This window comes from Salmo trutta, chromosome 21 (genome assembly GCF_901001165.1).
Source record: "Salmo trutta chromosome 21, fSalTru1.1, whole genome shotgun sequence".
NCBI classification, from domain to species: Eukaryota; Metazoa; Chordata; class Actinopteri; order Salmoniformes; family Salmonidae; genus Salmo; species Salmo trutta.
Window position 1 is genome coordinate 43,851,863 of NC_042977.1, and position 26,946 is coordinate 43,878,808.

General features: G+C 45.3%; 2 protein-coding genes across 18 annotated transcripts in view; both read right to left on the reverse strand.

Annotated features, from left to right (window-relative positions):
* LOC115157519 (protein kinase C iota type) overlaps positions 1 to 911 on the reverse strand; it is a 31,126-nt gene extending 30,215 nt beyond the window's left edge. The window contains exon 1 of the mRNA XM_029705835.1: positions 555 to 911. Within this exon, the coding sequence (XP_029561695.1) occupies positions 555 to 634 (80 nt within the window). The 5' untranslated portion in view covers positions 635 to 911. The remainder of the gene's footprint in view (positions 1 to 554) is intronic.
* Positions 912 to 10,612: 9,701 nt separating this feature from the next.
* On the reverse strand, positions 10,613 to 25,769 carry LOC115157520 (serine/arginine repetitive matrix protein 2). 17 transcript variants are annotated; one of them, XM_029705850.1, is made up of 14 exons: positions 25,529 to 25,767; positions 24,615 to 24,882; positions 24,061 to 24,125; positions 21,481 to 23,769; positions 19,689 to 21,291; positions 18,085 to 18,155; positions 17,909 to 17,994; positions 17,748 to 17,808; positions 17,538 to 17,613; positions 17,373 to 17,420; positions 12,183 to 12,448; positions 11,655 to 11,864; positions 11,419 to 11,507; positions 10,613 to 11,291 (listed from the first exon to the last, which is right to left on the reverse strand). In XM_029705850.1, exons 2-14 carry the CDS (start codon positions 24,817 to 24,819, stop codon positions 11,213 to 11,215), a joined length of 5,148 nt encoding a protein of 1,715 aa, XP_029561710.1. In that variant the 5' UTR covers positions 24,820 to 24,882; positions 25,529 to 25,767; the 3' UTR covers positions 10,613 to 11,212. The 17 variants fall into 17 exon arrangements, with proteins under 17 accessions (XP_029561710.1, XP_029561712.1, XP_029561714.1 ...); XM_029705852.1 differs by having other exon boundaries at positions 21,481 to 22,475; positions 24,066 to 24,106; positions 24,212 to 24,882; positions 25,529 to 25,765; XM_029705854.1 differs by having other exon boundaries at positions 21,481 to 22,475; positions 24,066 to 24,125; positions 25,529 to 25,764.
* Positions 25,770 to 26,946: the final 1,177 nt, after the last annotated feature.

Sequence of the window (26,946 nt, forward strand, 5' to 3'; positions counted from 1 at the left end):
CAATTACGGATCACCATTCACTAGCTATAATTGAACCACAAACAGTGACATCTCAAAATAGGCTCTCTAATCTCTAATCTATTGCAAATAAACAAAAAAAAAGGTTATTCAATGTAGGTTATTCATATCATGCTGTTAAATGGTTCAGTCCAGTTAGGACAACACACCAGCTTCATTAGCTGACTATGAGGACCCTGACAAGAATCAAACATCCAGCTAACGTTCGCTTGCTTCATCGCCAACACCAGTTAGCTTGCCTCTTAACGAAGTTCAATGTAACGTTACTTAAGTCATGTCTCAGAACCTGTAGCCATTAAGCCATGAAACAATGGGGGTGAAGTTTCACTTGCTTAAAATAGATTTGAGATAAAATAACGTGTATGCTAAACTAGCAGCTAGCTACATGTCTGGATAGTTCCACTTGCCTGTCAAGTTTCTCGTTAACGTTACCTGGCTAACTATCTGGCTAATAAAGCCTAGACCAAGTTACTAACGAGACAAATAACGATTTGTTTAATGCCAAAACAAATTGCAAACCCTAACTGTGTACTTACCCTTTGTAGTAAGCTTTTACCCGGACTTGGTAAGGGTTTTCGCCGGGGTGAGACATGCTGCTGTCCCGCAACGTCGGCATTATAAACTCTCAGATTCAGACACTCCGCTCGCTGAAGATGCCTTCCTACTGCGGCTAACTTAGCTGTGTACCACACCCAAAACCTCTCTTCTGTACCTATATCGATAGATAAAATAATTAGCTAGCTGACTAGCTATGGAAACGAATAATTGGCGTTTTCTTAATTTTACAAAATTCAGACATAAAAGTAATGTAAAACTGGAAGTAATCCGCCTAACAACACTCCTTACTACTGTAAAGGCCTCGCGACGGACGAATCCATTAGCGGAATGTAAAAGGGGCAACAAATGACTTCAAATCAACAAACTAAACAAGAAGATACAAAATATTTTTCTGCGTTCAGTGTATATAAAACATATATATATATAATACAAGGCAAATAATGTTAATCTCATATATTATAATGATAGACAATGAGTACATTTTCTGTTCACCACAATACTTTAAAATGAATGTGTTCGCCAGCATTCCGATTGTACCAACTGAAATGTGAGGGGGGGGGAGTCTACATCCTGAACTAGACCTTTGTGGGGTCCTTGGGAATTACATTGTATATTGCCATTTCTACATATAATTTCAATTCTATAAAATATGTGGAAATTGAAATGGAGTTATTGATATGAAAATCATATTTTGGAAATATAGATTGATTGGTATTCTTTTTGCAATACAAAACTTACACGTATGACCACGTTACAGTCATACAGAATCCATGATGATGCATGAAAGACAGATACCAGCAGTTCTCTGTTCAACATTAGCATGATTTATGAAGTCTGGAAAACCTGTGGTATCTTTTCCCGAGTCTTGTGTCACCTAGTGGACATACAAATAGTAGTAGTATTGCAATAGATACTACCAGTAAAACTTTACATTTTTTGTTTGTTGCATGTTGAATGATTTTGCTTGCATTAATTCTCAAAACGCTCCAACAAAAAGACTAGACACAAAACTATTTGTATACAGGCTTACAAATAAGATACATTGGAGTCTTAGCCTATGGCGTGCGCCTTGTGCACTCTCAATTGTGCAATTTATTTGTGAAAGCAGGAGCACTTACTATTTTCTACATCTAAAATAGAACCTTTTGATCTCTCCCAGAGCAGAATAACACAATATCAGGTCATTAAAAACGACGATGTCTTGTAAATTGGACAGTCTGTACGTCTCCTACTCTCGGTCTTCGTCATAGGTCTATAAAAACTGTCTGCGCTATTCCTGGCCTAATCTAAGTTGTTGCCATGGTAACATTTTTTGAGTCTGCAGAAGATTCATTTTGTGTGATTTGTTTCATATCATGGCAGCTATAGGGCTTAATTCTCAAAGCCTCTCTGATCACACAGACCATGTGCACACAAGACAATATCCTATTAAGGACATGTTAGTCTATTCTATTCTAGTTTTCCTGTGGCTCAGTTGGTAGAGCATGGTGTGTGCAACGCCAGGGTTGTGGGTTCGATTCCCACGGGGGGCCAGTACAAAAAAATAAAAATGCATGAAGTGAAATGTATGCAATCACTACTGTAAATTGCTCTGGATAAGAGTGTCTGCTAAATTACTAACATGTAAATGCACACCGATGGTACTAAATGGTGACTTGAGAGTAGACTGTTTAATGTATTAGGCTACAAAGTTAATTCAGCAATAAAGGATATGTTCTGTTAAATAATTTAATGTAGGCCTAATTTTATTCAAAAGGTTGTCAAGCAATAAAGATTTAAATGCAATTTTAGCAATTTGTTGATACAGTAGTGTATATAAATTACACCTGCATTTATTTGTGGTGATAATGGCTGTAAAAGCCTTGACTTTGTCTCCAAAATGAGAAATGTTATTTTTTTTAATTAACATTTCTTTTTACAGTAAAGACCTCTGCTCTGTTGTGTATGGTCCTCCCACACTGCAGGTGGTACTGTGTCTAGGTTTTCATTCCGTCGGTTCTAATGCTTGATGCGTTTAGAACATGATTGTGACAGTCTGAACCCGCAGGGTTTTGTTCTGCCACTTCGCCATGGGTCAGGTCTAGTAACAAATCCAACCAGGTAACAGCGGTGATAGGTGAACGATTGTGCATGGATATATAGGGCTATTATAGGCAGCCATATAATTGGCAAAGGAATTAGATGATGTTGCCCAAACTTAATATATTTTATGTACCAAACCCAGGTCATCCACATGCCTGGAATCCAACCCATTTCAGGCTGAGTTTAAGACGAGGCATTAGTTCTGGGAGATACAATTGGTCATCAGGTCTGGTGAGAGTAGTTCAGGTCTGTCTTGTGTGGTAGTCACTGAACCATCCCCACTACACAATATGAGCAGTGTTTCTCTGCTGTGTCGTTCTATCAAGCAGGCCATCCACAGCAGGCCCCAGACCATGGCAGCTCAGTGCCTGCAGCAGATGTATGCTGCCCAGCAGCAACACGTCATGCTGCAGACAGCATCCCTGCAACAGACACAGCCACACAGTAACAGACAGTCCCCTACCTCACCCCCCTGCAGCCAACTGCATGGTTCCCCAGGTACCAGAATCACAATCTCAAACATCTATCTGCCTACCAATGCCTAGTGAGACCACTGCAATTCTGTCTGTCTGTCTCCAGATCCCCATCCCTGCCTCTCCAGAAACAGGCCAGCTGATTGGTTGTTCTGGGTTCCAGCTCCACCACAGGCAGGATTACCCGGCAGGTCATGCTCCTGGGGACTGCCTCCTGTAACCAGGCCCAGATGGTACCTACCATCTCCCTCTTACTCTAACAGTTTTGTTGCGCATGATAAACGATCTACTTGCCCAAATATTATAGGAAGTAAAAGAAGAGCTTCATTGTAATCATTACAATTTCTCTGTCTCTTTTTCCACTGATGTTTTCCAACAATTTCTCTTTCACATTGGGAGTTTCTACTAACTTTTTCCTGCTTTTCTCTTTCTTCTTGGTGTCGTTTCGCTTTTTTTTCTTTCTTCCGCCTCTTCTGTCTGTCAGTTGATTCTGACCCCTGCGGCCACCGTGGCAGCAGTCCACCCTGACCTGCCTTCTGCAGCTCCTCTCAACTCTCCGCCTCCCAGGTCAACAACCACCAATAGGATCAAGGGTTAAAGGTGAAAAGGTTAAGAATGGCCAGGTTTTACATGCCTGGCAGGCTAGCTAGCCTGTCGTCAGAAAGCACAGCAGAAGTTCACAACTCACTACTACCGAGATGTCATTTATATAGCTGGACGACAAATACATTTTATACTATTTTTCAATAAAAAAAAATGTAGGCCTATGTGATCACTGCATTGTAAGTCGTTTTGGATAAAGGCATATGCTAAGTGGTATATACAGTGTCTGACATGGCTAGATATGTGGACAGGTAAAATATATCTGACTTGGTATTTCATGGCTAGATGTGGACAGGTGGCATATATCTGACTTGGTATTTCATGGCTAGATGTGGACAGGTGGTATATATTTGACTTGGTATTTCATGGCTAGATGTGGATAGGTGGCATATATCTGACTTGGTATTTCATGGCTAGATGTGGACAGGTGGTATATATTTGACTTGGTATTTCATGGCTAGATGTGGATAGGTGGCATATATCTGACTTGGTATTTCATGGCTAGATGTGGACAGGTGGTATATATTTGACTTGGTATTTCATGGCTAGATGTGGACATGTGGCATACTGTATATCTGAATACACTGTAACATGCACTATATATAGAAAAGTATGTGGACACCCCTTCAAATTAGTGGATTTGGCTATTTCAGCCACACCCGTTGCTGACAGATGTAGAAAATCCAGCAGGCATCCATGCTACATATTCGTCACCAAACCCAAGGTCATCTACAAGTCCTTGCTAGGTAAAGCCCCGCCTTATCTCAGCTCATTGGTCACCATAGCAACACGCACCCGTAGCACGCGCTCCAGCAGGTATATGATCACCCCCAAAGCCAATTCCCCCTTTGGCCACCTTTCCTTCCAGTTTTCTGCTGCCAATGACGAACAAATTGCAAAAATCACTGAAGCTGGGGTCTTATATCTCCCTCTCTAACTTTAAGCATCAGTTGTCAGAGCAGCTTACCGATCACTGTACCTGTACACAGCCCATCCGTAAATAGCACACCAACTACCTCATCCCCATATTGTTATTTTTTTGTTGTTGCTCTTTTGTACTTCAGTATCTCAAATTGCACATCATCTGCACATCTATTACTCCAGTGTTAATGCTAAATTGTAATTATTTCGCCTCTATGGCCTATTTATTGCCCTACCTCCATAATCTTACTACATTTGCACACACTGTACATAGACTTTTCTCTTATGTTATTGACTGTACGTTTGTTTATCCCATGTGTAACTCTGTGTTGTTGTTTTTGTCGCACTGCTTTGCTTTATCTTGGCCAGGTCACAGTTGTAAATGAGAACTTGTTCTCAACTGGCCTACCTGGTAAAATAAAGGTGAAATATATATTTTTATTTTGTATTTTTTAAATTGACTGGCATGCACAGAGCCCTGACCTCAATCCCATCGAACACATTTGGGATGAATTGGAATGCCGACTGCTAGCCAGGCCTAATCGCCAAACATCAGTGCCCAACCTCACTAATGCTCTTGTGGCTGAATGGAAGCAAGTCCCCACAACAATGTTCCAACATCTAGTGGAAAGCCTTCCCAGAAGAGTGGAGGCTGTTATAGCAGCAATGTTCCAACATCTAGTGGAAAGCCTTCCCAGAAGAGTGGAGGCTGTTATAGCAGCAAAGGGGGGACCAACTCCATATTAATTCCCATGATTTTGGAATGAGATGTTCAACGAGCAGGTGTCCACATACTTTTGGTCATGTAGTCAATATATCAGGAACAATAGAGGCCCCAATGTGGAGCCCTGAGGGACACCATACCCACATATATGATATCCAGTACCTGCTCAAAGACATTGGATGTATGTAAGTAATATTTACCTAAAACGTGTGTCTTCTCTCCTCTCTTAGGTCCAGAGCCTGGCTGTGCGGTCCCACCTCCCCGGGGCTTTGGCCACTGGCCAGAGTGTCCTGTCGCAGCCGTCCTCCCGGCCCCAGGGCCATGTCCTGGTCAGCTCACTGCCCAAGATGTCCCTCTGTCCCCTGAGGTCCAGGCAGCAGTCTGACCTCTCGACAGACACCCCTGGAGCCGAGACCCAACCGGCCAACGTCACTCGGCTAACATCAGCAAACCAGCTTATCGCGCCTGGTAAGTCAAGTCACCATGGTTATAACTGTTGTGCTCTATTGGATTGAATCAGGGTTAGGCAGTACTGGTCCTGAGGATCCACAGGTTGTGCAAGGTTTTGTGCCAGTGCAGGGTTTAGTGTGGGTTTGTTACACATATCCAACCCCTCATGTCTGTTCACATGGTTTTATTGCCATTCCAGTGTCGTACACGCCTGTCCAATCCCATGCATTGGTCAGGCACCAGCTGCACTGTCCTCCCAGCCACAAGGGGGCGCCCACCAGCACATTGTCCAGCAGACCACAGCAGGATCCCACCGGCAGCTGCACCCCATCGCCCTGCGCCTCACACCCCATGCCACCTCCCCCACCTCCTACCCTCCAGCCCCTGGTCACTCCCACTCAAACCACCACCACCGTCCAATCCCAGCCCGGGGATGGCCTCCCAGTCCCCTCCTCTTCCTGTCAGCAGCCCGTCCCCACCCCACCTCCCCAGCAGACAGTGACCACCCCACCTCCCCAGTAGTGTCGTCATCAGCCCCTTCTCCTCTCCTGTGTCCCAGCATGCTCCAGCCCCAGCTGTTCTGCCAGCCCCAGCTCCAGCCCTCCACCCTGCGTCTTGGCCCCATCTCCCAGGCCTCTCTCCCCAGACTGCTCCAGCCTCCTCTGGCATCTCTCAAGAGGCTGTCCCTGCACTCAGTTCAGGAGGTCCAGTCCACTGGGGTTCTGGTGTCAAAGGAGGAGCTCCCCGTGGCAGAGGCACTGATTCAGAAGCCCTTCCAGAATCTTCCAGCATACCACATGTTCCAGAATCTTTCCCAGACGTTCCAGAACCTTTCCCCTCCCCAGACCGTAGCTGTGGAGCTGAAGGTGCAGCCACCCAACACATCCAGACCTCTGAGGAGAGAGGAGAGGACCCAAACCCTCCACCCACAATCTCTCCATTGGATGGTTCAAACAGACTCTGTAAAGACATACAGTCCAATTATACAGAGAACTGCACAGGTACACAACATTACTGTCTAACAATCATGTAATCAGTGAGGACTGCTTTATAGCACTTTTCAAGACACTCAAACACAAAGTACTGGCAGTTCCCATAGAGCAACAACACACATAACTCTCTCTCTCAACCTCTCCTCCAGGCAGGTTGGGATTCCCTTGCGTCCCTCCGTCCAGCCGCACTGTGATCCGCTCGTCATCCTCCTTTTACACCAGTTGCTTCCCCCCTTTCCTTACTGCCTGCCACCGCGGTAAGAAGCCCAGACCCCCCCCCCCCAGCCACCCTATCAGGGAGCCCTGAGAGAGATAGACCTCTCATCTTCACTCACCACATAGAAGAGTTAGTCGTCAGAGAAGCAGCCGTTCCTCCCGGTTCCCTGGTGGAAGCTCCACAGTGCACACTGCAACTGGTCACTAAACGCATGGATAGTAGCCTAGTAGTCACCCGTTCACAGTGTACTACATAGTGGTGGAAAAAGTACCCTATTGTCATACTTCAGTAAAAGTAAAAAAATACCTTCATTAAAAAAATTAAGTAAAAGTGAGTCACCCAGTAAAATACTTGAGTAAAAAGTCTAAAAGTATTTGGTTTTAAACATAATATAATATATATAATATCAAAAGTAAATGTAATTGCTAAAATATACTTAAGTATCAAAAGTAAAAGTATAAATCATTTCAAATTCCCTATATTAAAACACTTCAGGCCTTGTCCTGGTCCCCAAAGGCATGGATAGTAGCCTAGTAGTCACCATCCTCCCTCACCCTTCTTCACTGAATGGTGGATTGTGCATTCAACCCCAAGTCAATCTTGGACAGTAGCAAAGCACTGCATCTTGAAGCCCCAACCACAACCCCCCAATATATCAAATGTCCTCTTGACCAAGCAGTCTCCTCTCCTACTGGTTGTTGGTTAACATGTTGTTCAGCCCTCCATAGCAGTATATTGTTATGTGAACCAATCATAGATTCAGTGGAGTGTTCCTTCCTGCCTCAGGTGGGCCGTTTGTCTTTAGGGGCAGAGCAGCAGACCACGCTTCCTGAAGCCTGGGAGGTGAGAACCAATGGTGACCTGGCTCCTGAGATGAGACCCAATGGGGGTCTAACATCTGAGATGAGAACCAATCGGGATGGAGAGCTAGAGAGCCTGGTGGATGCTGAGCAGCCAGACAACTCCAGTGACTCAGACATGAGTGATGATAAGGATGATATCCTCACCCTGGACGGTGTATGTGGTGTGTGAATACCTGCGAGCATGTCCATCCGTCCATGTGTCTGTCCATCCTTCTAACAGTGTGTCCTCTACTGCTGTACTGTAGAGCCTGCTGCTGAGAGCCTGGTAGACGTGCTGCAGTGTGAGTTCTGTGGGAAGAGATGCTACGTTCATACCTTCCTCCAATCCAAACGATTCTGCTCCATGACCTGTGTCACGTCAGTCCAGTTTTCCTCATAGGACTGCAGAATACCAGTAACTTTCACTAAATTCCCAGGTTTTCCAGAAATCACAGTTGGAAGATTCCTAGACTTCATGGTTATTCCCTCCTGATTCCATGAATCTTCCAATCGTTTTTTTTGTTTGTTGAAAAAATGAAAAGACACCGAGAAAGTTACCCAAATTCACCCAAACTATTCCCCAACCCAGATAAACTATTCCCCAACCCAGATAAACTATTCCCCAACCCAGATAAACTATTCCCCAACCCAGATGAAGCCCCTGGAATCCATATGTGGACTTGTAGCCAATAGCCATATGTACTTGTTCCCATCCAGGATCAAGGGGAATTCAAGAGAACCAGACTACAATTCTTGGAATGTTTTTGTGTTCAGTGGAATATCTCCCCATGATGGCTAAACTCTAGAAACCATACACACAGACCTCAACTCTCCCTCTGCATCTTTCTGTTCCTCCGACTGTCTCTCTCTCCCTCCACTCTGTCAGGTTCAATCTGAGCGAGTTGAAGGTGGACAAGGCCAGTCGTTGGGGCCATAGGCCGATGGGCAGGAGAGGACGACCCCCGGAGAGGATCAACGGGGGCTCCAGAGAACACTTCCTCCTTAGACAGGTCATAGCCTGTGTGTACGTTTAGCCAACTCCTATGATCATTGATAATGCCAATCATGGCAAGTTGGCAAAACAGCACAAAGAAATCTGGAACGAGACTAGGTCAGTTAAACAGACAGACGTGATATCAACAAATTTGCAATTATCTGATCTACCTATGAAACCCCAAACTGTTGTCCCTCTAAAGCATTACATGGGGAAATGTCTGATCGTGATCATGTTGTTACTTCCACTGCAGATGAAGTGGCCCTACGGCTCTGATGAGGCCCAGAGAAGGTTGAGGGGGAAGAGGAGCCCCCTGTCCACCAGGCTGCGTCGGCATGAAGAGAGGGAGAGAAGAGAGGTGACAGAGAGAGGGAGGGAGCAGGGAGAGGAGAGACGTTCAGTCCCTCTTATGGACAGATCGCAGGAAAAGACTGTAGTGAAAATCCAACACAGTGGAGTGTGGAACAAGTCTGCTCCTACATCAGGTATCTTTATGGCTTCACTTGGGATTCAAAGCTGCTTGAACCAATATTGTAATGGATGCACATATCTTACACAATATGCCTGGGGCCATGAGTTTTTCCCTCTCAGGTCACAACTCTTCTCTCTCCACCGTCCTAGTTTCTCCCCCCTCTCTCCTCCTCCTCTAGGTAGGCGGGACATATCCAATGAGTTACGTTCCCAGGAGATTGACTGCCAGGCCCTCCTATTGCTGACAGAGAAGCACTTGATGACAGCTATGAATATCAAAACTAGGCCCCGCCCTCAAAACCAGGGCTCTATCTGGTCAAAAGTAGTGCACTATATATAGGAGATAGGGTGCCATTTGGTACGCGAATGAGAGGAACACCCTTATTGGACTTTAAAGACATTGGATTCCAGGAGGATTTGAGACACACACACACACACACTCTCTCTCCGCCTTTCAACTCAGTGAAAAGCAGCGAGTAAACTGTAGTGATTGTAGCAATACGGCATTTTCTGTGTATTACATTTAAAGCATTTTTCATGCTGTTAATTCCCAAAAGCTCTGACGAAGGCCGTGAGGTCGATACGTAAAGCTTATTAAATATCAGTGATACTATCAAGAGCAGTGTGCGGTTTCCTTTTTCCTTCAATACTTAAAGAATTATATTTAAATGTTTTGCCAAAATGTTGGTACTCTGTGAAGGCTGTTCTCCAAGCCTGAGATGAGTTGGTATTTTACAATGACACAGATTGACTGAAGTTGCATGAGGAAATCCCTGATGAAGACAGCTTTGCTGTCGAAACGTTGGTTATTAGGTTATAACATTTTTGCATCTGAGCTCTTAGTGTGCGGCTTTCACTTATTTTCTAGTTTTCTACTCCGCTAGCCAGCACCTCGCCTTTATAGGTGTGCGTTTCTTTTTTCTAGCATGAGGAAATCCACCAGGAACACCTGTAGCATAGCAACCACAGAGCAACCAGGAAGTGCCTTGTGAGTTCCATGATTGAAGAGACATTAGACAAGCAACATATTTTTTTGTAGTTATAAATATAATACAAATAAAATCCGTCACCAGACTTGCATGCATTCATTATTGACCTGTCATGGGGGAATAGTCTCATTCCTGTACTGCCATTGCAAGTCATGGGTTGTGTCTTAAATGGCACGCTATTACCTATATAGTGCACTACCTGGGCCCTGGTCAAAAGAAGTGCACTATGAAGAAAACAGGGTGCCATTTGGGCCTCAATATACCAATAAGAAGCAAACTAGATGACTGAGGAAGCTTTATTGAGCTGACATGATTCACGTTAAGAATGTTATATGTCTGTCACCAAGAAATAGGTATAGATGAAGGTACCGACAAGCTAACCTTACATGACCACATAATTAGACAGGAATTCAAACAGGAAGAGGAATTAAAATATTACTATAAAAAAAAAAAAAAAGACATTCCTTTTCTATATAAAAATAGACCAGTATTTACAGAATTTACAGTCATCCAGCCTTAACGGGCAACCATGATGGATAAAATACTGTGGTAGTTGGTCTAAACAGCGGTGTACGTCCTCCCAGGAGTTTCACGTTCACAGTCACACCACTGCTAGTATGAACTTTGAACTACAGCAGTTGAATGTCCTCAGAGACAGTTCTGAATGGCCCAGAATGCTCAACAGTTTTGTTGAGATTTGGAAACTTGGGGACTAAATGCAACGTTGCCGCATTTGTGGAGATTGCATTCATGGTTAAACGCTGCAGATGTCATCTCAATCAGAAATGACCTTCAAATGTCAAGCACTATACAACATGCCCTCGGATTTAATCTCGGCTGAAGTCTGACGGCTGGAAGCCAAGTAGGCAGTGTGGTGTTCAGGTCGCAGGACGCTGACCAATCGATGCTTTCATCTTCATCTGTTGCTCGATCATCCAATCAAACTCCTCTCTTTCCCTGAGGAGAGGAAGGAGGGAAAGGAAAACAGATGTGGGAACTGGTGTGTTAAACCTGACTTGGGTTAGCTGCCCAAGCTAATGCCTAGGCTTTAGTTCAGTGGGCTAACACACTTCTCCTCTCTTACCTTTTACTCAGACAGGGCCCTTTTAGGTATTTGTCCTCTGCCTTCACCAGTGACAACTTGTCCACTCCAGCTATGGCATAGATGATAGCCTGCAGGAGAAGAAAACTTTAGAATAATTGAATTTAAACTAATTCAACGTCACTTCAACAGTAAAGAAGGGCGAATATAAAAACACACAGCAAAAATACATTGCGTGTGTCGATGGACAATAAAGTTGTTTCCTATTGCATTGTGACCTCAGGTAAGAGGACGTCCAGTACGAGGCGTATCCGGTCTACGTCAGCCAGGCAGGGGGCGGTGAGGGGGGCGGTCTCATACACCCCCCTCAGGTACTGATACACCAGGTCCAGCTGCTCCTCATCCTCCAGGTAGGTGTCCACTACTGACCGGCTGGCTGCCAGGAACCATCGCAACCACTTAGATTGTTGCTGCCCGCTGATCACACCCTGGGGGGGGAGAGAGAGAGGTTATCATATACAGAGAGACCTGATCACACCCTGGGGGGGAGAGAGAGAGGTTATCATATACAGAGAGACCTGATCACACCCTGGGGGGGAGAGAGAGAGGTTATCATATACAGAGAGACCTGATCACACCCTGGGGTTAGAAAGAGGGGGATGGGGAGAGAGAGAAGGATGGGAGAAGGGAGAGAGCAAGAAAGAGGAATGAGGGGAATGAAGGGAGAAAATCTGATACTGACAGACAGAGAAGAGAACCTATTGAGTGCCTGGGAGAGTGGAGGCGGCATCGGTATGGTTACTCACTAGAAGGCGTGTCTCCACCCGGCGTTGCTTAACGATGAAGTCCACCAGTTTCTCATTGGCACGGTTACGTGCTGCCTTGGAGCGGTCAGGCAGCAGCTTCCTCCTCCTCCTCCTCCTCTTCTTCCTCTCCTCCTCCTCCTGCCGGCCGCTGCCCTCCTCCTCTTCCTCCCCAAGGTCAGAGGTCAAAAACTGCTCCTCCAACATCAGCTTACTGGGGAAGTTGAGGTCAGAGGTACTCTGAGGATAACGTCTCCTCACAGGACAGCCTGGGGGTGGATCAGGCAGGTTATCTATTTATCCATCTCCCTCACCTTTATTTGTATTTAATATGGATCCCCATTCTTCCTGGGGTCCAGCAAAATTAAGGCAGTTTATACAATTTTACAAAATATTACAATACAGTCACAACACAATGTGTGCCCTCAGACCCCTACTCCACCACTACCACATATTTACAGTACTAAATCCATGTGCACAGTTGAAGTCGGAAGTTTACATACACTTAGGTTGGAGTCATTAAAACTCGTTTTTCAACCACTCCACACATTTCTTGTTAACAAAGTATAGTTTTGGCAAGTCGGTTAGGACATCTACTTTGTGCATGACAAGTCATTTTTCCAACAATTGTTTACAGACAGATTATTTCACTTATAATTTGCTGTATCACAATTCCAGTGGGTCAGAAGTTTAGATACACTAAGTTGACTGTGCCTTTAAACAGCTTGGAAAATTCCAGAAAATGATGTCAGGGCTTTAGAAGCTTCTGATAGGCTAATTGACATCAGTTGAGTCAATTGGAGGTGTACCTGTGGATGTATTTCAAGACCTACCTTCAAACTCAGTGCCTCTGATTTTCCCATGATGTCAAGAAAAAAGGAAAAATCAACAAAAGAAATTATAACCTCCACAAGTCTGGTTCATCCTTTGGAGCAATTTCCAAAGACCTGAAGGTACCACATTCATCTATACAAACAATAGTAGGCAAGTATAAACACCATGGGACCACGCAGCTGTCATAACGCACAGGAAGGAGATGAGTTCTGTCTCCTAGAGATGAAAGTACTTTGGTGCGAAAAGTGCAAATCAATCCCAGAACAACAGCAAAGGATCTTGTGAAGATGCTGGAGGAAACCGGTACAAAAGTATCTATATCCACAGTATCTATATCCACAGTAAAACGAGTTCTATATCAACATAACCTCAGCAAGAAAGAAGCCACAGTTCCAAAACTGCCATAAAAAAGCCAGACTACGGTTTGCAACTGCACATGGGGACAAAGATCATACTTTTTGGAGAAATGTCCTCTGGTCTGATGAAACAAAAATAGAACCTTATGGCTATAATGACCATCGTTATGTTTGGAGGAAAAAGGGGAAGGTTTGCAAGCTGAAGAATACCATCCCAACCGTGAAGCACGAGGGTGGCAGCATCATGTTGTGGGGGTGCTTTGCTGCAGGAGGGACTGGTGCACTTCACAAAATAGATGGCATCATGAGGTAGGAAAATTATGTGGATATCTTGAAGCAACATCTCAAGACATCAGTCAGGAAGTTAAAGCTTGGTCGCAAATGGGTCTTCCAAATGGACAATGACCCCAAGCATACTTCCAAAGTTGGGACAAAAATGGCCTAAGGACAACAAAGTCAAGGTATTGGAGTGGCCATCACAAAGCCCTGACCTCAATCTTACAGAAAAGTTGTGGGCAGAACTGAAAAAGCATGTGCGAGCAAGGAGGCCTACAAACCTGACTCAGTTACACCAGCTCTGTCAGGAGGAATGGGCCAAAATTCACGCAACTTATTGTGGGAAGCTAGTGGAAGGCTACCCGAAACGTTTGACCCAAGTTAAACAATTTAAAGGGAATGCTACCAAATACTAATTGAGTGTATGTAAACTTCTGACCCACTGGGACTGTAATGAAAGAAATAAAATCTGAAATAAATAATTCTCTCTACAATTATTCCGACATTTTACATTCTTAAAATAAAGTGGTGATCCTAACTGACCTAAGACAGATAATTTTAAGTAGGATTAAAGGTTAGGAATTGTGAAAAACTGAGTTTAAAATGTATTTGGCTAAGGTGTATGTAAACTTCCGACTTCAACTGTATGTATATTGCGTGTGTGTGTGTGCATGCGCCTGTGCCAATGTTTGTGTTGCTTCACAGTCCCCGTTGATCCATAAGGTGTTTTTTTTATCAGTTTTTTTTTTTTAAATCAAATTTTACTGCTTGTGTCAGTTACTTGATGTGGAATAGAGTTCCATTTAGTCATGGCTCTATGTAGTACTGTGTGCCTCCCATAGTCTGTTCTGGACTTGGGGACTATGAAGAGACCTCTGGTGGCATGTCTTGTGGGGTATGCATGGGTGTCTGAGCTGTGTGTTAGTAGTTTAGACAGACAGCTCGGTGCATTCAACATGTCAATACCAGTCATAAATAAAAGTAGTGATGAAGTCAATCTCTCCTCCACTTTCAGCCAGGATAGATTGACATGAATATTATTAATGTTAGCTCTCTGTGTACATCCAAAGGCCAGCCGTGTTGCCCTGTTCTGAGCCAATTGCAATTTTCCTCAGTCTTTTTTTGTGGCACCTGACCACACAACTGAACAGTAGCCAAGGTGCGACAAAATTAGGGCCTATAGGACCTGCCTTGTTGATAGTGTTGTTAGGAAGGCAGAGCATCGCTTTATTATGGACAGACTTCTCCCCATCTTAGCTACTACTGCATCAATATGTTTGACCATGACAGTTTACAATCTAGGGTTACTCCAAGCAGTGTAGTCATCTCAACTTGCTCAATTTCCACATGATTTATTACAATATGTAGTTGAAGTTTAGGGTTAAGTGAGTGTTTTGTTCCAAATACAATGCTTTTAGTTTTAGAAATATTTAGGGCTAACTTATTCCTTGCCACCCACTCTGAAACTAACTGCAGCTCTTTGTTGAGTGTTGCAGTCATTTCAGTCGCTGTAGTTGGTGACATGTACAGTGGGGCAAAAAAGTATTGTGTCCTGTGTCATTGCCAACAAAGGGTATATAACAAAGTATTGAGATAAACTTTTGTTATTGACCAAATACTTATTTTCCAACATAATTTGCAAATAAATTCATTAAAAATCCTACAATGTGATTTTCTGGATTTTTTCCCCTAATTTTGTCTGTCATAGTTGACGTGTACTTATGATGAAAAGTACAGGCCTCTCATCTTTTTAAGTGGGAGAACTTGCACAATTGGTGGCTGACTAAATACTTTTTTGCCCCACTGTATAGTGTTGAGTCATCCGCATACATAGACACTCTGGCTTTACTCAAAGTCAGTGGTATGTCGTTAGTGAAAATTGGAAAAAGCAAGGGGCCTAAACAGCTACCCTGGGGAATTCCTGATTCTAACGGGATTATATTTGAGAGGCTTCCATTAAAGAACATCCTCTGTGTTCTGTTAGACAAGTAACTCTTTATCCACATTATAGCAGGGGGTGTAAAGCCATAACACATAAGTGTTTCCAGCATCAGACTATGATCGATAATGTCAAAAGCAGCACTGAAGTCTAACAAGACAACCCCCACAATTATTTTATCATCAATTTCTCTCAGCCAATCATTAGTCATTTGTGTAAGTGCTGTGCTTGTAGAGTGTCCTTCCCTATAAGCATGCTGAAATTCTGTTGTCAATTTGGTTTCTGTGAAATAGCATTGTATAATGGTCAAACACAATTTTCTCCAGAAGTTTACAAAGGGTTGGTAACAGGCTGATTGGTCAGCTATTTGAGCCAGTAAAGGGGGCTTTACAATTCTTGGGTAACGGTCTGACTTTAGCTTCCCTCCAGGCCTGAGGGCAAACGCTCTCTAGTAGGCTTAAATTGAAGATGTGGCAAATAGGAGTGACATTATCGTCTGCTATTATCCTCAGTAATTTTCCATCCAAATTGTCAGACCCTGCTGGCTTGTCATTGTTGATAGACAACAATCATTTTTTCACCTCTACCACAACGACTTTACGAAATTCAAAAGTACAATTCTTGTCTTTCATAATTTGGTCCGATATACTTGGATGTGTAGGGTCAGCGTTTGGTGCTGGCATGTCATCCCTAAGTTTGTTTATCTTGCCAATGAAAAAGTCATTAAAGTAGTTGGCAATATCAGTGGGCTTTGTGATGAATGAGCCATATGATTTAGTGAATGAAAGAGCCAAGTTGGCTTTTTTCCCCACAATTTCATTTTAAGGTGCCCCAAAGCTTTATATGTAATTTATCTTTGTTTCATAGAGTAGTTTATTTTTATTTAGTCTAGTCACATGATTTCTTAATTTGCAGTACGTTTGCCAATCGGTTGGGCTGCCAGACTTAATTGCCATACCTTTTGCCTCATCCCTCTCAACCATACAATTTTTCAATTCCTCATAAATCCAAGGGGATTTAACAGTTTTTACAGTCATTTTCTTAATGGCTGCGTGCTTATTAGTAACTGGAATAAGTAGTTTCATAAATGCGTCAAGTGCAGCGTCTGGTTGCTCCTCATTACACACCACAGACCAGCAAATATTCTTTACATTAACAACATATGAATCACCACAAAACTTATTGTATGACCTCTTATACACTATATTAGACCCAGCCTTTGGAACTTTGGTTTTCCTAGATAGGGCTATTATATTGTGATCACTACATCCTACGGATTTGGATACTGCTTTAAAGCAAATATCTGCAGCGTTAATAAAGATGTTTATTTATTTAACCAGGTCAGTTGACTGAGAACACATTCTCATTTACAGCAACGACCTGGGGAATAGTTACAGGGGAGATGAATGAACCAATTGGAAGCTGGGGACGATTAGGTGATCAATACATGTTGATGATTTAATTCCTGTGCTGTTTGTAACTAGCCTGTAGGTTGACTGACAACCTGATCCAGGTTGCAGGCACTGGGTACAGTTAAGGTTTTTCCTGAGTGGGCAGCTTGACGATAGCCAGTCAACATTTAAAACACCCAGAAAATATACTTCTCTGTTGATATCACATACATTATCAAGCATTTCACACATATTATATTTCGTCAGGTCAGTTAGAGAATACATTCTGTTGTACTATAAATGACCATCTTAAATTAAGAACAGGCAGCATTGGGATGAAGTTAAACATTGGATAGCAAAGTACCAACATCTAAGAGCAGTGAATAGACGAACTTACTTATGTCATCTGAAAAGTATTCAATGAAGGAACCGGTGAAGCCGCATCCTGCAAACACAATAAAAACATCAAGGACACCACAACACACAAATAATGAACTTCATCAGGGTCCGGAAAGCAGGTGCATAGTGCTCATTCTAAGAGAAGCGTAGTAGAATTGTTTACCGATACGGATTCTATAGTCGGCAATCAGCTCCAGGCACCATTTGATGGCAGCATCATAACTCTCTCTGGCTTTACACTACAGACAACAGCAAACATCATCAACACACCAGTCACCAGGAATACATATACAAAAACAGCTGTATCTATACTATATATTAGTTGTATGGAGACAGTATTCATAAAGGAGTTGTCTGTTTCAGACAACCTTACCACAAGCTGATCAGCCTCTTCACAGTCAAAAGGCTTCAATGTTTTTAGGGCCACAGAGAAGCTGGAAAAGAAACGGAAAAAACATGATGGTTAATATGGGAAGAAAGGTTCATTACTAAAGAATGAGTGGAAAAGGGTTTAAACAGAGTTAAGGTTCCTACCCTTTTCGTATCCTCTTCTTGTCAAACAGCAGGTTGTCAATAAACACAATGCTGGCTTTCTTCATCTTTCGGTTCACGCTTTTCACCTGATGATAAGAGGAGTTGTTGTCAACTCTAACACGTCCCCACCACATCTCACCTTTTTATGTTGTTGGAGCACAGATCCACTCACTCACCATTGCCGGCCAGAAAGGATAATTTCTAAATTTGCACCAAACACATATTCCCTCTGTTATGGACAGCGGCTCTGAAAGAGACAAATAATTATTTATATACTGAACAAAAATATAAACGCAACATGTAAAGTGTGGGTCCCATGTTTCATGAGCTGAAATAAAAGATCCCAGAAATGTTCCATAAGCACAAAAAGCTTATTTCTCTCTAATTTTGTACACAAATTTGTTTACATCCCTGTTAGTGAGCATTTCTCCTTTGCCAAGATAATCCATCCACCTGACTGGTGTGGCATATCAAGATTAAATAGCATGATCATTACACAGGTGCACCTTGTGCTGGGGACAATAAAAGGCCACTAAATGTGCAATTGTCACAATACAATTTGTTTTGAGGGAGCGTGCAATTGGCATGCTGACTGCAGGAATGTCCACCAGAGCTGTTGCCAGATAATGCAATGTTAATTTCGCTACCATAAGCCACCTCCAAATTTGTTTTAGAGAATTTGGCAGTACTTCAAACCGGCCTCACAACCGCAGACCACGTGTAACCATGCCAGCCCAGGTCCTCAACATCTGGCTTCTTCACCTGTTGGATCATCTGAGACCAGCCACCTGGACAGCTGATGAAACTGTGGGTTTGCGCAACCAACGAATTTCTGCACAAACTGTCAGAAACCGTTTCAGGGAAGGTATTCTACGTGGTTGTCGTTCTCACCAGGGTCTTGACCTGACTGCAGCTCGGCGTCTTAACTGACTTCAGTGGGCAAATGCTCACCTTCGATGGCCACTGGCACGCTGGAGAAGAGTGCTCTTCATGTATGAATCGCAGTTTCAAATGTAGGCGAGCAGTTTGCTGATGTCAACGTTGTGAACAAAGTGCCCCATGTTGGCAGTGGGGTTATGGTATGGGCAGGCATAAGCTACGGACAACGAACACAATTGCATTTTATCGATGGCAATTTGAATGCACAGAGATACCGTGAAGAGATCCCGAGGCCATTCATCCACCACCATCACCTCATGTTTCAGCATGATAACGCACGGCCCCATGTCGCAAGGATCTTTTCACATTTCCTGCAAGCTGAAAATGTCCTAGTTCTTCCATGGCCTGCATACTCACCAGACTGTCACCCATTGAGCATGTTTGGGATGCTCTGGATCGGCGTGTACGACAGCGTGCTACCGTTCTCGCCAATATCCAACAACTTCGCACAGCCATTGAAGAGGAGTGGGACAACATTCCAAAGGCCACAATCAACAGCCTGATCAACTCTATGTGAAGGAGATGTGTCGCGCTGCATGAGACAAATGGTGATCACACCAGATACTGACTGGTTTTCTGATCCATGCCTCTACTTTTGTTTTAAATTATCTGTTACCAACAGATGCACATCTGTATTCCCAGTCATGTGAAATCTATAGATTAGGGCCTAATGAATTTATTTCAATTGACTGATTTCCTTATATGAACTGTAAAATCTTTGAAATTCTTGCATGTTGCGTTTATATTTTTGTTCAGTGTAATTAAAAACAATGTACGATTTTTGCAGGCGTCATGTCAGGGAGGGAGTTTATCAACCATCCACACAATCACACTAACTCACTTGTGTTATTTAAGAAACTGGGAAGATCTTCCTCATCCTCCTGCTCTTCCTCCTCCTCTTCAAGAGGAAGTGATGTCAGGTGGTCTTCCTGTAGGCTCAGTTCGATGGACAGGTTTGAGGACAGGGAGGCATCTCCTGTGTCTTCGTCCGGTGAGTCCAACTCCAGTGGCTCAAACCGTGGTCTGGAGCATTGGATTGGCTGAGAGCTGCTGCTGTCGTCACTCTGCAGTCCGACTCTCTCCACTCCCTCTGCTGTATGGCCCTTCCTGCTTCTACGTCTGTGCTTGGCTGGAGGCCCCTCCTCTGAGCTGCAGGTCTGGGAACCTCCCTCTGCTGCAGTCTTCACCTTCTTTCCACACCGAGTCTTCACTCGCTTCCCTGCAGCCGGGTTCTTCACTCTCTCCACTACAGCCGGGTTCTTCACTCTCTCCACTACAGCCGGGTTCTTCACTCTCTCCACTACAGCCGGGTTCTTCACTCTCTCCACTACAGCCGGGTTCTTCACTCTCTCCACTACAGCCGGGTTCTTCACTCTCTTCCCTGCAGCCGGGTTCTTCACTCTCTTCCCTGCAGCCGGGTTCTTCACTCTCTCCACTACAGCCGGGTTCTTCACTCTCTCCACTACAGCCGGGTTCTTCACTCTCTCCACTACAGCCGGGTTCTTCACTCTCTTCACTACAGCCGGCCTCTTCACTCCCTTCACTACAGCCGGCCCCTTCACTCCCTTCACTACAGCCGGCCCCTTCACTACAGCCGGCCCCTTCACTCCCTTCACCACAGCCGGCTTCTTCACTACAGCCGGCCTCTTCACTCCCTTCACTACAGCCGGCCTCTTCACTCCCTTCACCACAGCCGGCTTCTTCACTACAGCCGGCCTCTTCACTCCCTTCACTACAGCCGGCCTCTTCACTCCCTTCACTACAGCCGGCCCCTTCACTCCCTTCACTACAGCCGGCCTCTTCACTACAGCCGGCCTCTTCACTCCCTTCACTACAGCCGGCCTCTTCACTCCCTTCACTACAGCCGGCCTCTTCACTCCCTTCACCACAGCCGGCCCCTTCACTCCCTTCACCACAGCCGGCCCCTTCACTCCCTTCACCACAGCCGGCCCCTTCACTCCCTTCACCACAGCCGGCCCCTTCACTCCCTTCACCACAGCCGGCCCCTTCACTCCCTTCACCACAGCCGGCCCCTTCACTCCCTTCACTACAGCCGGCTCCTTCACTCCCTTCACCACAGCCGGCCTCTTCACTCCCTTCACCACAGCCGGCCTCTTCACTCCCTTCACCACAGCCGGCCTCTTCACTCCCTTCACCACAGCCGGCCTCTTCACTCCCTTCACTACAGCCAGCTCCTTCACTCCCTTCACCACAGCCGGCCTCTTCACTCCCTTCACCACAGCCGGCCTCTTCACTCCCTTCACCACAGCCGGCTCCTTCACTCCCTTCACCACAGCCGGCCTCTTCACTCCCTTCACCACAGCCGGCTTCTTCACTCCCTTCACTACAGCCGGCTTCTTCACTCCAGCCGGGTCCTTCCTTGGTCGACCTCTGGGTTTACCCCAAGATTTACTGCTGGGTACAGCTTCGTCTGGCTCTGGAATCTGAAAGAGAGAAAGTTACTGAATGTTGAATACTTTAAGCATTTACTACAATCTACAGAGAATAAGCCTAAGCCTGGACTAAAACACCTTTTCAATAGAGATTCTCCATTGTCAAGGCAAATTGTCTCTCAGTGCATAACGTCACATCCTGTCTGTTTCGACTCAGTGTTGATGAAGATTATACAGTACCTTGTCCAGATGTTCTAACAGCTTCCAGGTGACAGGTGAGGTGTTCTGAGGGCTGTCTGGCTTAGAGCTGGGGGCCAGGGGAGACAGAGAGACAGAGAAAGGGTCGACTGTTCCTATGGAGGATCTGGGGCCTGGGGTGGAGCTAAGACAGATCTGCTGCTGGACCCCCTTAGTTCTGCCTCTCTTAGGTGTGTTTGTCGAGGAAGAGACGCCAGGAGGGCTGAGAGTAGGAGAGAGGCTCCTCTTTAGGCCAGAAGAGAGTTCTGAAGATAGAACAGGGAATGAAGAGAGGATCTCAGAGTCTACCCTGTGGCTCTGTGGTATTTTTCTATGTTTTCTCTTTGGGACACCAGGAGGGTTGTGTGTGGAAGAGGAAACGCTGGGGGAGAGGTCTGCAGATAGCACAGGGTTGGCAGAGACTACATTATGGCTCTTTGATTTCTTAGTATATTTTTTCTTTTTTACAGTCTCCACTTGTGACTCTAGCTTACGCTTCAGCGATATTTCAGATATCTTTTCCCTATTTCCCACAGTTTCCTGTGACTTTCTAGTATGTTTCCACTTCCTCACAGTCTCCTGCGACTGGACAGTCTTCTGCGATTGGACAGTCTCCTGCGATTGAGCTACCTTGGAGGTCTGTGACGTTTTAGATGCACGTTTCCTCTTGCTCAAATTCTCACTCTCCTGCGGCTGGTCAGTGTCCTGCGACTGGTCTACCTTAGGGGTCTCCGATTTTTTTGTATACTTCCTCTTTGTCACCGGTGCCGGACACCTGTCCTCAGGGCCAGGCGCAGGTGAGTTGGGTGTCAAGGACTGTGTCTCAACCTCTGTTTGGTCCTCTGGCTGTGAACATGGGTGTGTATCTGTTAGGCCCTGATGGATCTGATGGTCTGGGACAGTATGAGGTTTCCTGTCTTTGGGTGGCCTCCCCCTCTTGCGCCGTTCACCGTGTGGCTGTGAACTTGGGTCTGAATCTGAAGGGGACTGGATCTGATGTTCTGGGACAGTATGAGGTTTGTCTTTGGGTGGCCTCCCCCTCTTGCGCCGTTCACCGTGTGGCTGATCAGAGGTTCCTTTCTCTGCTGTCCTATGTTTCTGGGGTGAAACAAATGGTTCAGCCTCTAGCTCTCTGGTCAGTGAGTCTGTGTGATCTCCAGCAATTAGGACATTATGGCTGCTTGTATCTCCTTGTTCTACAGATGGACTACAGAAATGGGACCCTTCGTTACGCTGCACCCTCTGTAAATCCTTGGTGGGGGATGGTAGTTCAGAGGTGCCCACAGGTGGTCTGGGTGACAGGGGCTGTGTCTCAACCTCTGTTAGGGCATCAGGTGACTGACACCTGTCCTCAGGCACAGGTGGGCTGGGTGACAGGGGCTGTGTCACAACCTCTGTTAGGGCACCAGGTGACTGACACCTGTCCTCAGGCACAGGTGGGCTGGGTGACAGGGGCTGTGTCACAACCTCTGTTAGGGCACCAGGTGACTGACACCTGTCCTCAGGCACAGGTGGGCTGGGTGACAGGGGCTGTGTCACAACCTCTGTTAGGGCACCAGGTGACTGACACCTGTCCTCAGGCACAGGTGGGCTGGGTGACAGGGGCTGTGTCACAACCTCTGTTAGGGCACCAGGTGACTGACACCTGTCCTCAGGCACAGGTGGGCTGGGTGACAGGGGCTGTGTCACAACCTCTGTTAGGGTATCAGGTGACTGACACCTGTCCTCAGGCACAGGTGGTCTGGGTGACAGGGACTGTGTCTCAACCTCTGTTAGGGCATCAGGTGACTGACACCTGTCCTCAGGCACAGGTGGTCTGGGTGACAGGGGCTGTGTCACAACCTCTGTTAGGGTATCAGGTGACTGACACCTGTCCTCAGGCACAGGTGGTCTGGGTGACAGGGGCTGTGTCACAACCTCTGTTAGGGCATCAGGTGACTGACACCTGTCCTCAGGCACAGGTGGTCTGGGTGACAGGGGATGTGTCACTGTGACAGAATTCGTTTGTTCCTCTCGTTGTGAACATGGGTCTGAATCTGAAGGGGACTGGATCTCCTGCGGCTGGTCAGTCTCCTGCGGCTGGTCAGTCTCCTGCGGCTGGTCAGTCTCCTGCGGCTGGTGTACCTTAGGGGTCTCCGATTTTTTTGTATACTTCCTCTTTGTCACCGGTGCAGGACACCTGTCCTCGGGGCCAGGCGCAGGTGAGTTGGGTGACAGGGGATGTGTCACTGTGACAGCATTCGTTTGTTCCTCTCGTTGTGAACTTGGGTCTGAATCTGAAGGGGACTGGATTTCCTGTGACTGGTCAGTCTCCTGCGGCTGGTCAGTCTCCTGCGGCTGGTCAGTCTCCTGCGGCTGGTCAGTCTCCTGCGGCTGGTCAGTCTCCTGCGGCTGGCCAGTCTCCTGCGGCTGGTCTACCTTAGGGGTCTCCGATTTTTTTGTATACTTCCTCTTTGTCACCGGTGCCGGACACCTGTCCTCAGGGCCAGGCGCAGGTGAGTTGGGTGTCAAGGACTGTGTCTCAGCCTCTGTTTGGTCCTCTGGCTGTGAACATGGGTGTGTATCTGTTAGGCCCTGATGGATCTGATGTTCTGGGACAGTATGAGGTTTGTCTTTGGGTGGCCTCCCCCTCTTGCGCCGTTCACCGTGTGGCTGTGAACTTGGGTCTGAATCTGAAGGGGACTGGATCTGATGTTCTGGGACAGTATGAGGTTTGTCTTTGGGTGGCCTCCCCCTCTTGCGCCGTCCACCGTGTGGCTGATCAGAGGTTCCTTTCTCTGCTGTCCTCTGTTTCTGGGGTGAAACAAATGGTTCAGCCTCTAGCTCTCTGGTCAGTGAATATGTGTGATCTCCAGCAATTAGGACATTATGGCTGCTTGTATCTCCATGTTCTACAGATGGACTACAGAGATGGGACCCTTCGTTACGCTGCACCCTCTGTAAATCCTTGGTGGGGGATGGTAGTTCAGAGGTGCCCACAGGTGGGCTGGGTGACAGGGGCTGTGTCACTGTGACAGCATTCGTTTGTTCCTTTCGCTGTGAACTTGGGTCTGAATCTGAAGGGGACTGGATCTGATGTTCTGGGACAGTATGAGGTTTGTCTTTGGGTGGCCTCCCCCTCTTGCGCCTTTCACCATGTGGCTGATCAGAGGTTCCTTTCTCTGCTGTCCTCTGTTTCTGGGGTGAAATTAGTGATTGAGACAGACTAGCAGGGTTGGTTGAAACAGGTGTTTGAACTGGGCTAGCAGGGCTAAGTCCTGGCTGTGGAGTAGATGTTTGGTGGTTGGTCCAATTTGAGGACTTCTGAGTGGAAAAGGAAGAACTGTCCTCTGGTGAATTCATGTTCAAGGCCAGGCGAGCTCCAGCGCTTCAACTCCTCAGGAGGGAAACGCTTGTCATCTTGAGCTGTGGTGGAATCATGCAGGAAGATAACAGGTTTATTCTTTGTGTTGATCAAATAACAGCCATGTCAATTTCCCGAGAGGGTTGTAACATTAAATGTGTAGGCTAGTAATTAGCACCTAGGAAACATCTTAGCAAACATCTGTCCAGCCAGCTAGCTAACTAGCTAAACACTGACAGCTTGTGAATTTGAAAGTTGCGTTACTAGACCAAGCTGTGGCCATTCAAAGGATTAACACCTTCCATTTGCATCTTGAAAACGAGATGGTGCATCTCAAAAGATTTCATCATGCACAATTTCAAATAAATAACGTTCGCTAGTTAGCCGTTAGCTAGCTGACAACACTACTGGAGATCGGTCTCATCAGATATTTAAAAATAAGACATGAACATATGAGATTACAGACAGTTGACTAGCTTTGATAGATTTTAGTATTCACTTTACATCCGGATATGGATGAACGGCGTGCTTTCTGGTATAACAACGGTAGCTAGCTAGCTAGAAAGCTACCGATAATTCTACAGCGTGTTTTGAATTGCATCGGTTACTCTGTGCTGGCTAACCGTTAGGTAGCTAACTTGCTAACGTTTCTAAAGTAGTATAGTAGTTAGGTTCCAAATACTGATATTAATAAAGATTCATACGTACACATAGAAACAGCAAGGTAGCTAGGTTGAATACTTTCTTCTTGATACTTCAAATGTTGCAACTCCTTCTGGGTTGGCACTAGTTACCATCTCCACAAAGTCAAAATTGGGCTATCGTCAACTGGCTATATCGTAAAAATTCATGAAAACGAAAATGTGCTTTTTGTTCTTAATTTAAGTTTAGGCTTAAGGTTAGCAGTCTGGTTAAGGTTAGGTTTCAAATACGATTTTAAGAATATAAATGGTAGAAATAGGCGGGATTTGTTACTTTGTGGCTGTGGTAACTAGTGACTACCCTCCCAAACCAAAACAGAGATACTTTTGAGGAGATGGGAAACTCCACTGGTCTTGTGTATAATGTCCATATTGTCGCGGTGCATTCGGGGCTATTCTGGGATAAGGAGAGCTGTCCTCCAAGGACTGAATGGGAGTCAATTGGGCGCTAGCTCAAAAACCCAACATTAGCATCAATTTCGTGAACAAGTATAACATTACAAATATTTTCAGAGATGTGAGATAATTAATTGGTTCTCTGTAATATTGTATAGCTTTGAAATCGTGACGTTACCTACTTTCGAGGAAAATAGGCAGGTTTCTCGACATATGGTGCTTTCAAGACAATTGGGAACACGGAAAAATCGAGGTCAAATCATGAGGTCAGTGATATTCAAATCGGAAAGTCTGAGCTTTAGAAAGAGGCCCGAATTCACGACTTAGAATGCCGAGTTGGATGACCGTTCAAAAGATTTTTCCCAGTCGGAGCTCGTTTTTTACCGAGTTCCTAGTTGTCATGGACGCACTGAAGTCGGAGATTTCCGAGTTCCCCGTGTAAACGCGGCATCATACTTTGACTTCGAGAAGGGATTGCGTGACGATTAGTTTAGCAACCGCGTGACGCAGCATGACAACGTCAACCCGATTGGTCGACAGTCTGGGTGTTATACGTTGCCAAATGGGATTCTCATCTCTTCCGTTTTCTATTTCCGAGTTTCGCGCTGTTTGGTTCATGGGATATGTAGTACATTATACTGAACTCAGGAGCAACGTAATTTCCCTCATTTCCAAGTTAACGAAATTACATATTTAGGCAAAAAATCATACACAAACATAAACAAAAAACACAACACACAGTAAAAAGGCCTTTACTGTAACATGTTCTGTTCTGCCACAAGTGAATAAGTACAGGAAAAAGTGACTGCTGTAATGGTGCTGCATTGGATAGCAGGTGTTTTACGGGCTCCTGACCAATTCTTCCATTTTGTGTGTTTTTTTTGTACATTATCTTTCCGCCATAATTTTCTATGACCAAAAATAGTTATTGGACATCAAAACAGCGATCACTAACCTCGATTAGGATGAAGATTACTACTACAAAGAGTCAGAGGCTCAGAACATACTGCTCACCGCGGACTCAGAAAA

Bases quoted from the DNA above. Each gene is read 5' to 3' on its own strand.
- LOC115157520 (XM_029705836.1), bottom strand. From the start codon at position 24,819: ATGAATTCACCAGAGGACAGTTCTTCCTTTTCCACTCAGAAGTCCTCA. The intron at 12,449-17,372 runs GTAAGTTCGTCT...ATCCACCCCCAG, and splicing joins ATACTTTTCAGATGACATAA to GCTGTCCTGTGAGGAGACGT. The intron at 11,292-11,418 runs GTAAGAGAGGAG...TCCTCTCCTCAG, and splicing joins GGGCCCTGTCTGAGTAAAAG to GGAAAGAGAGGAGTTTGATT.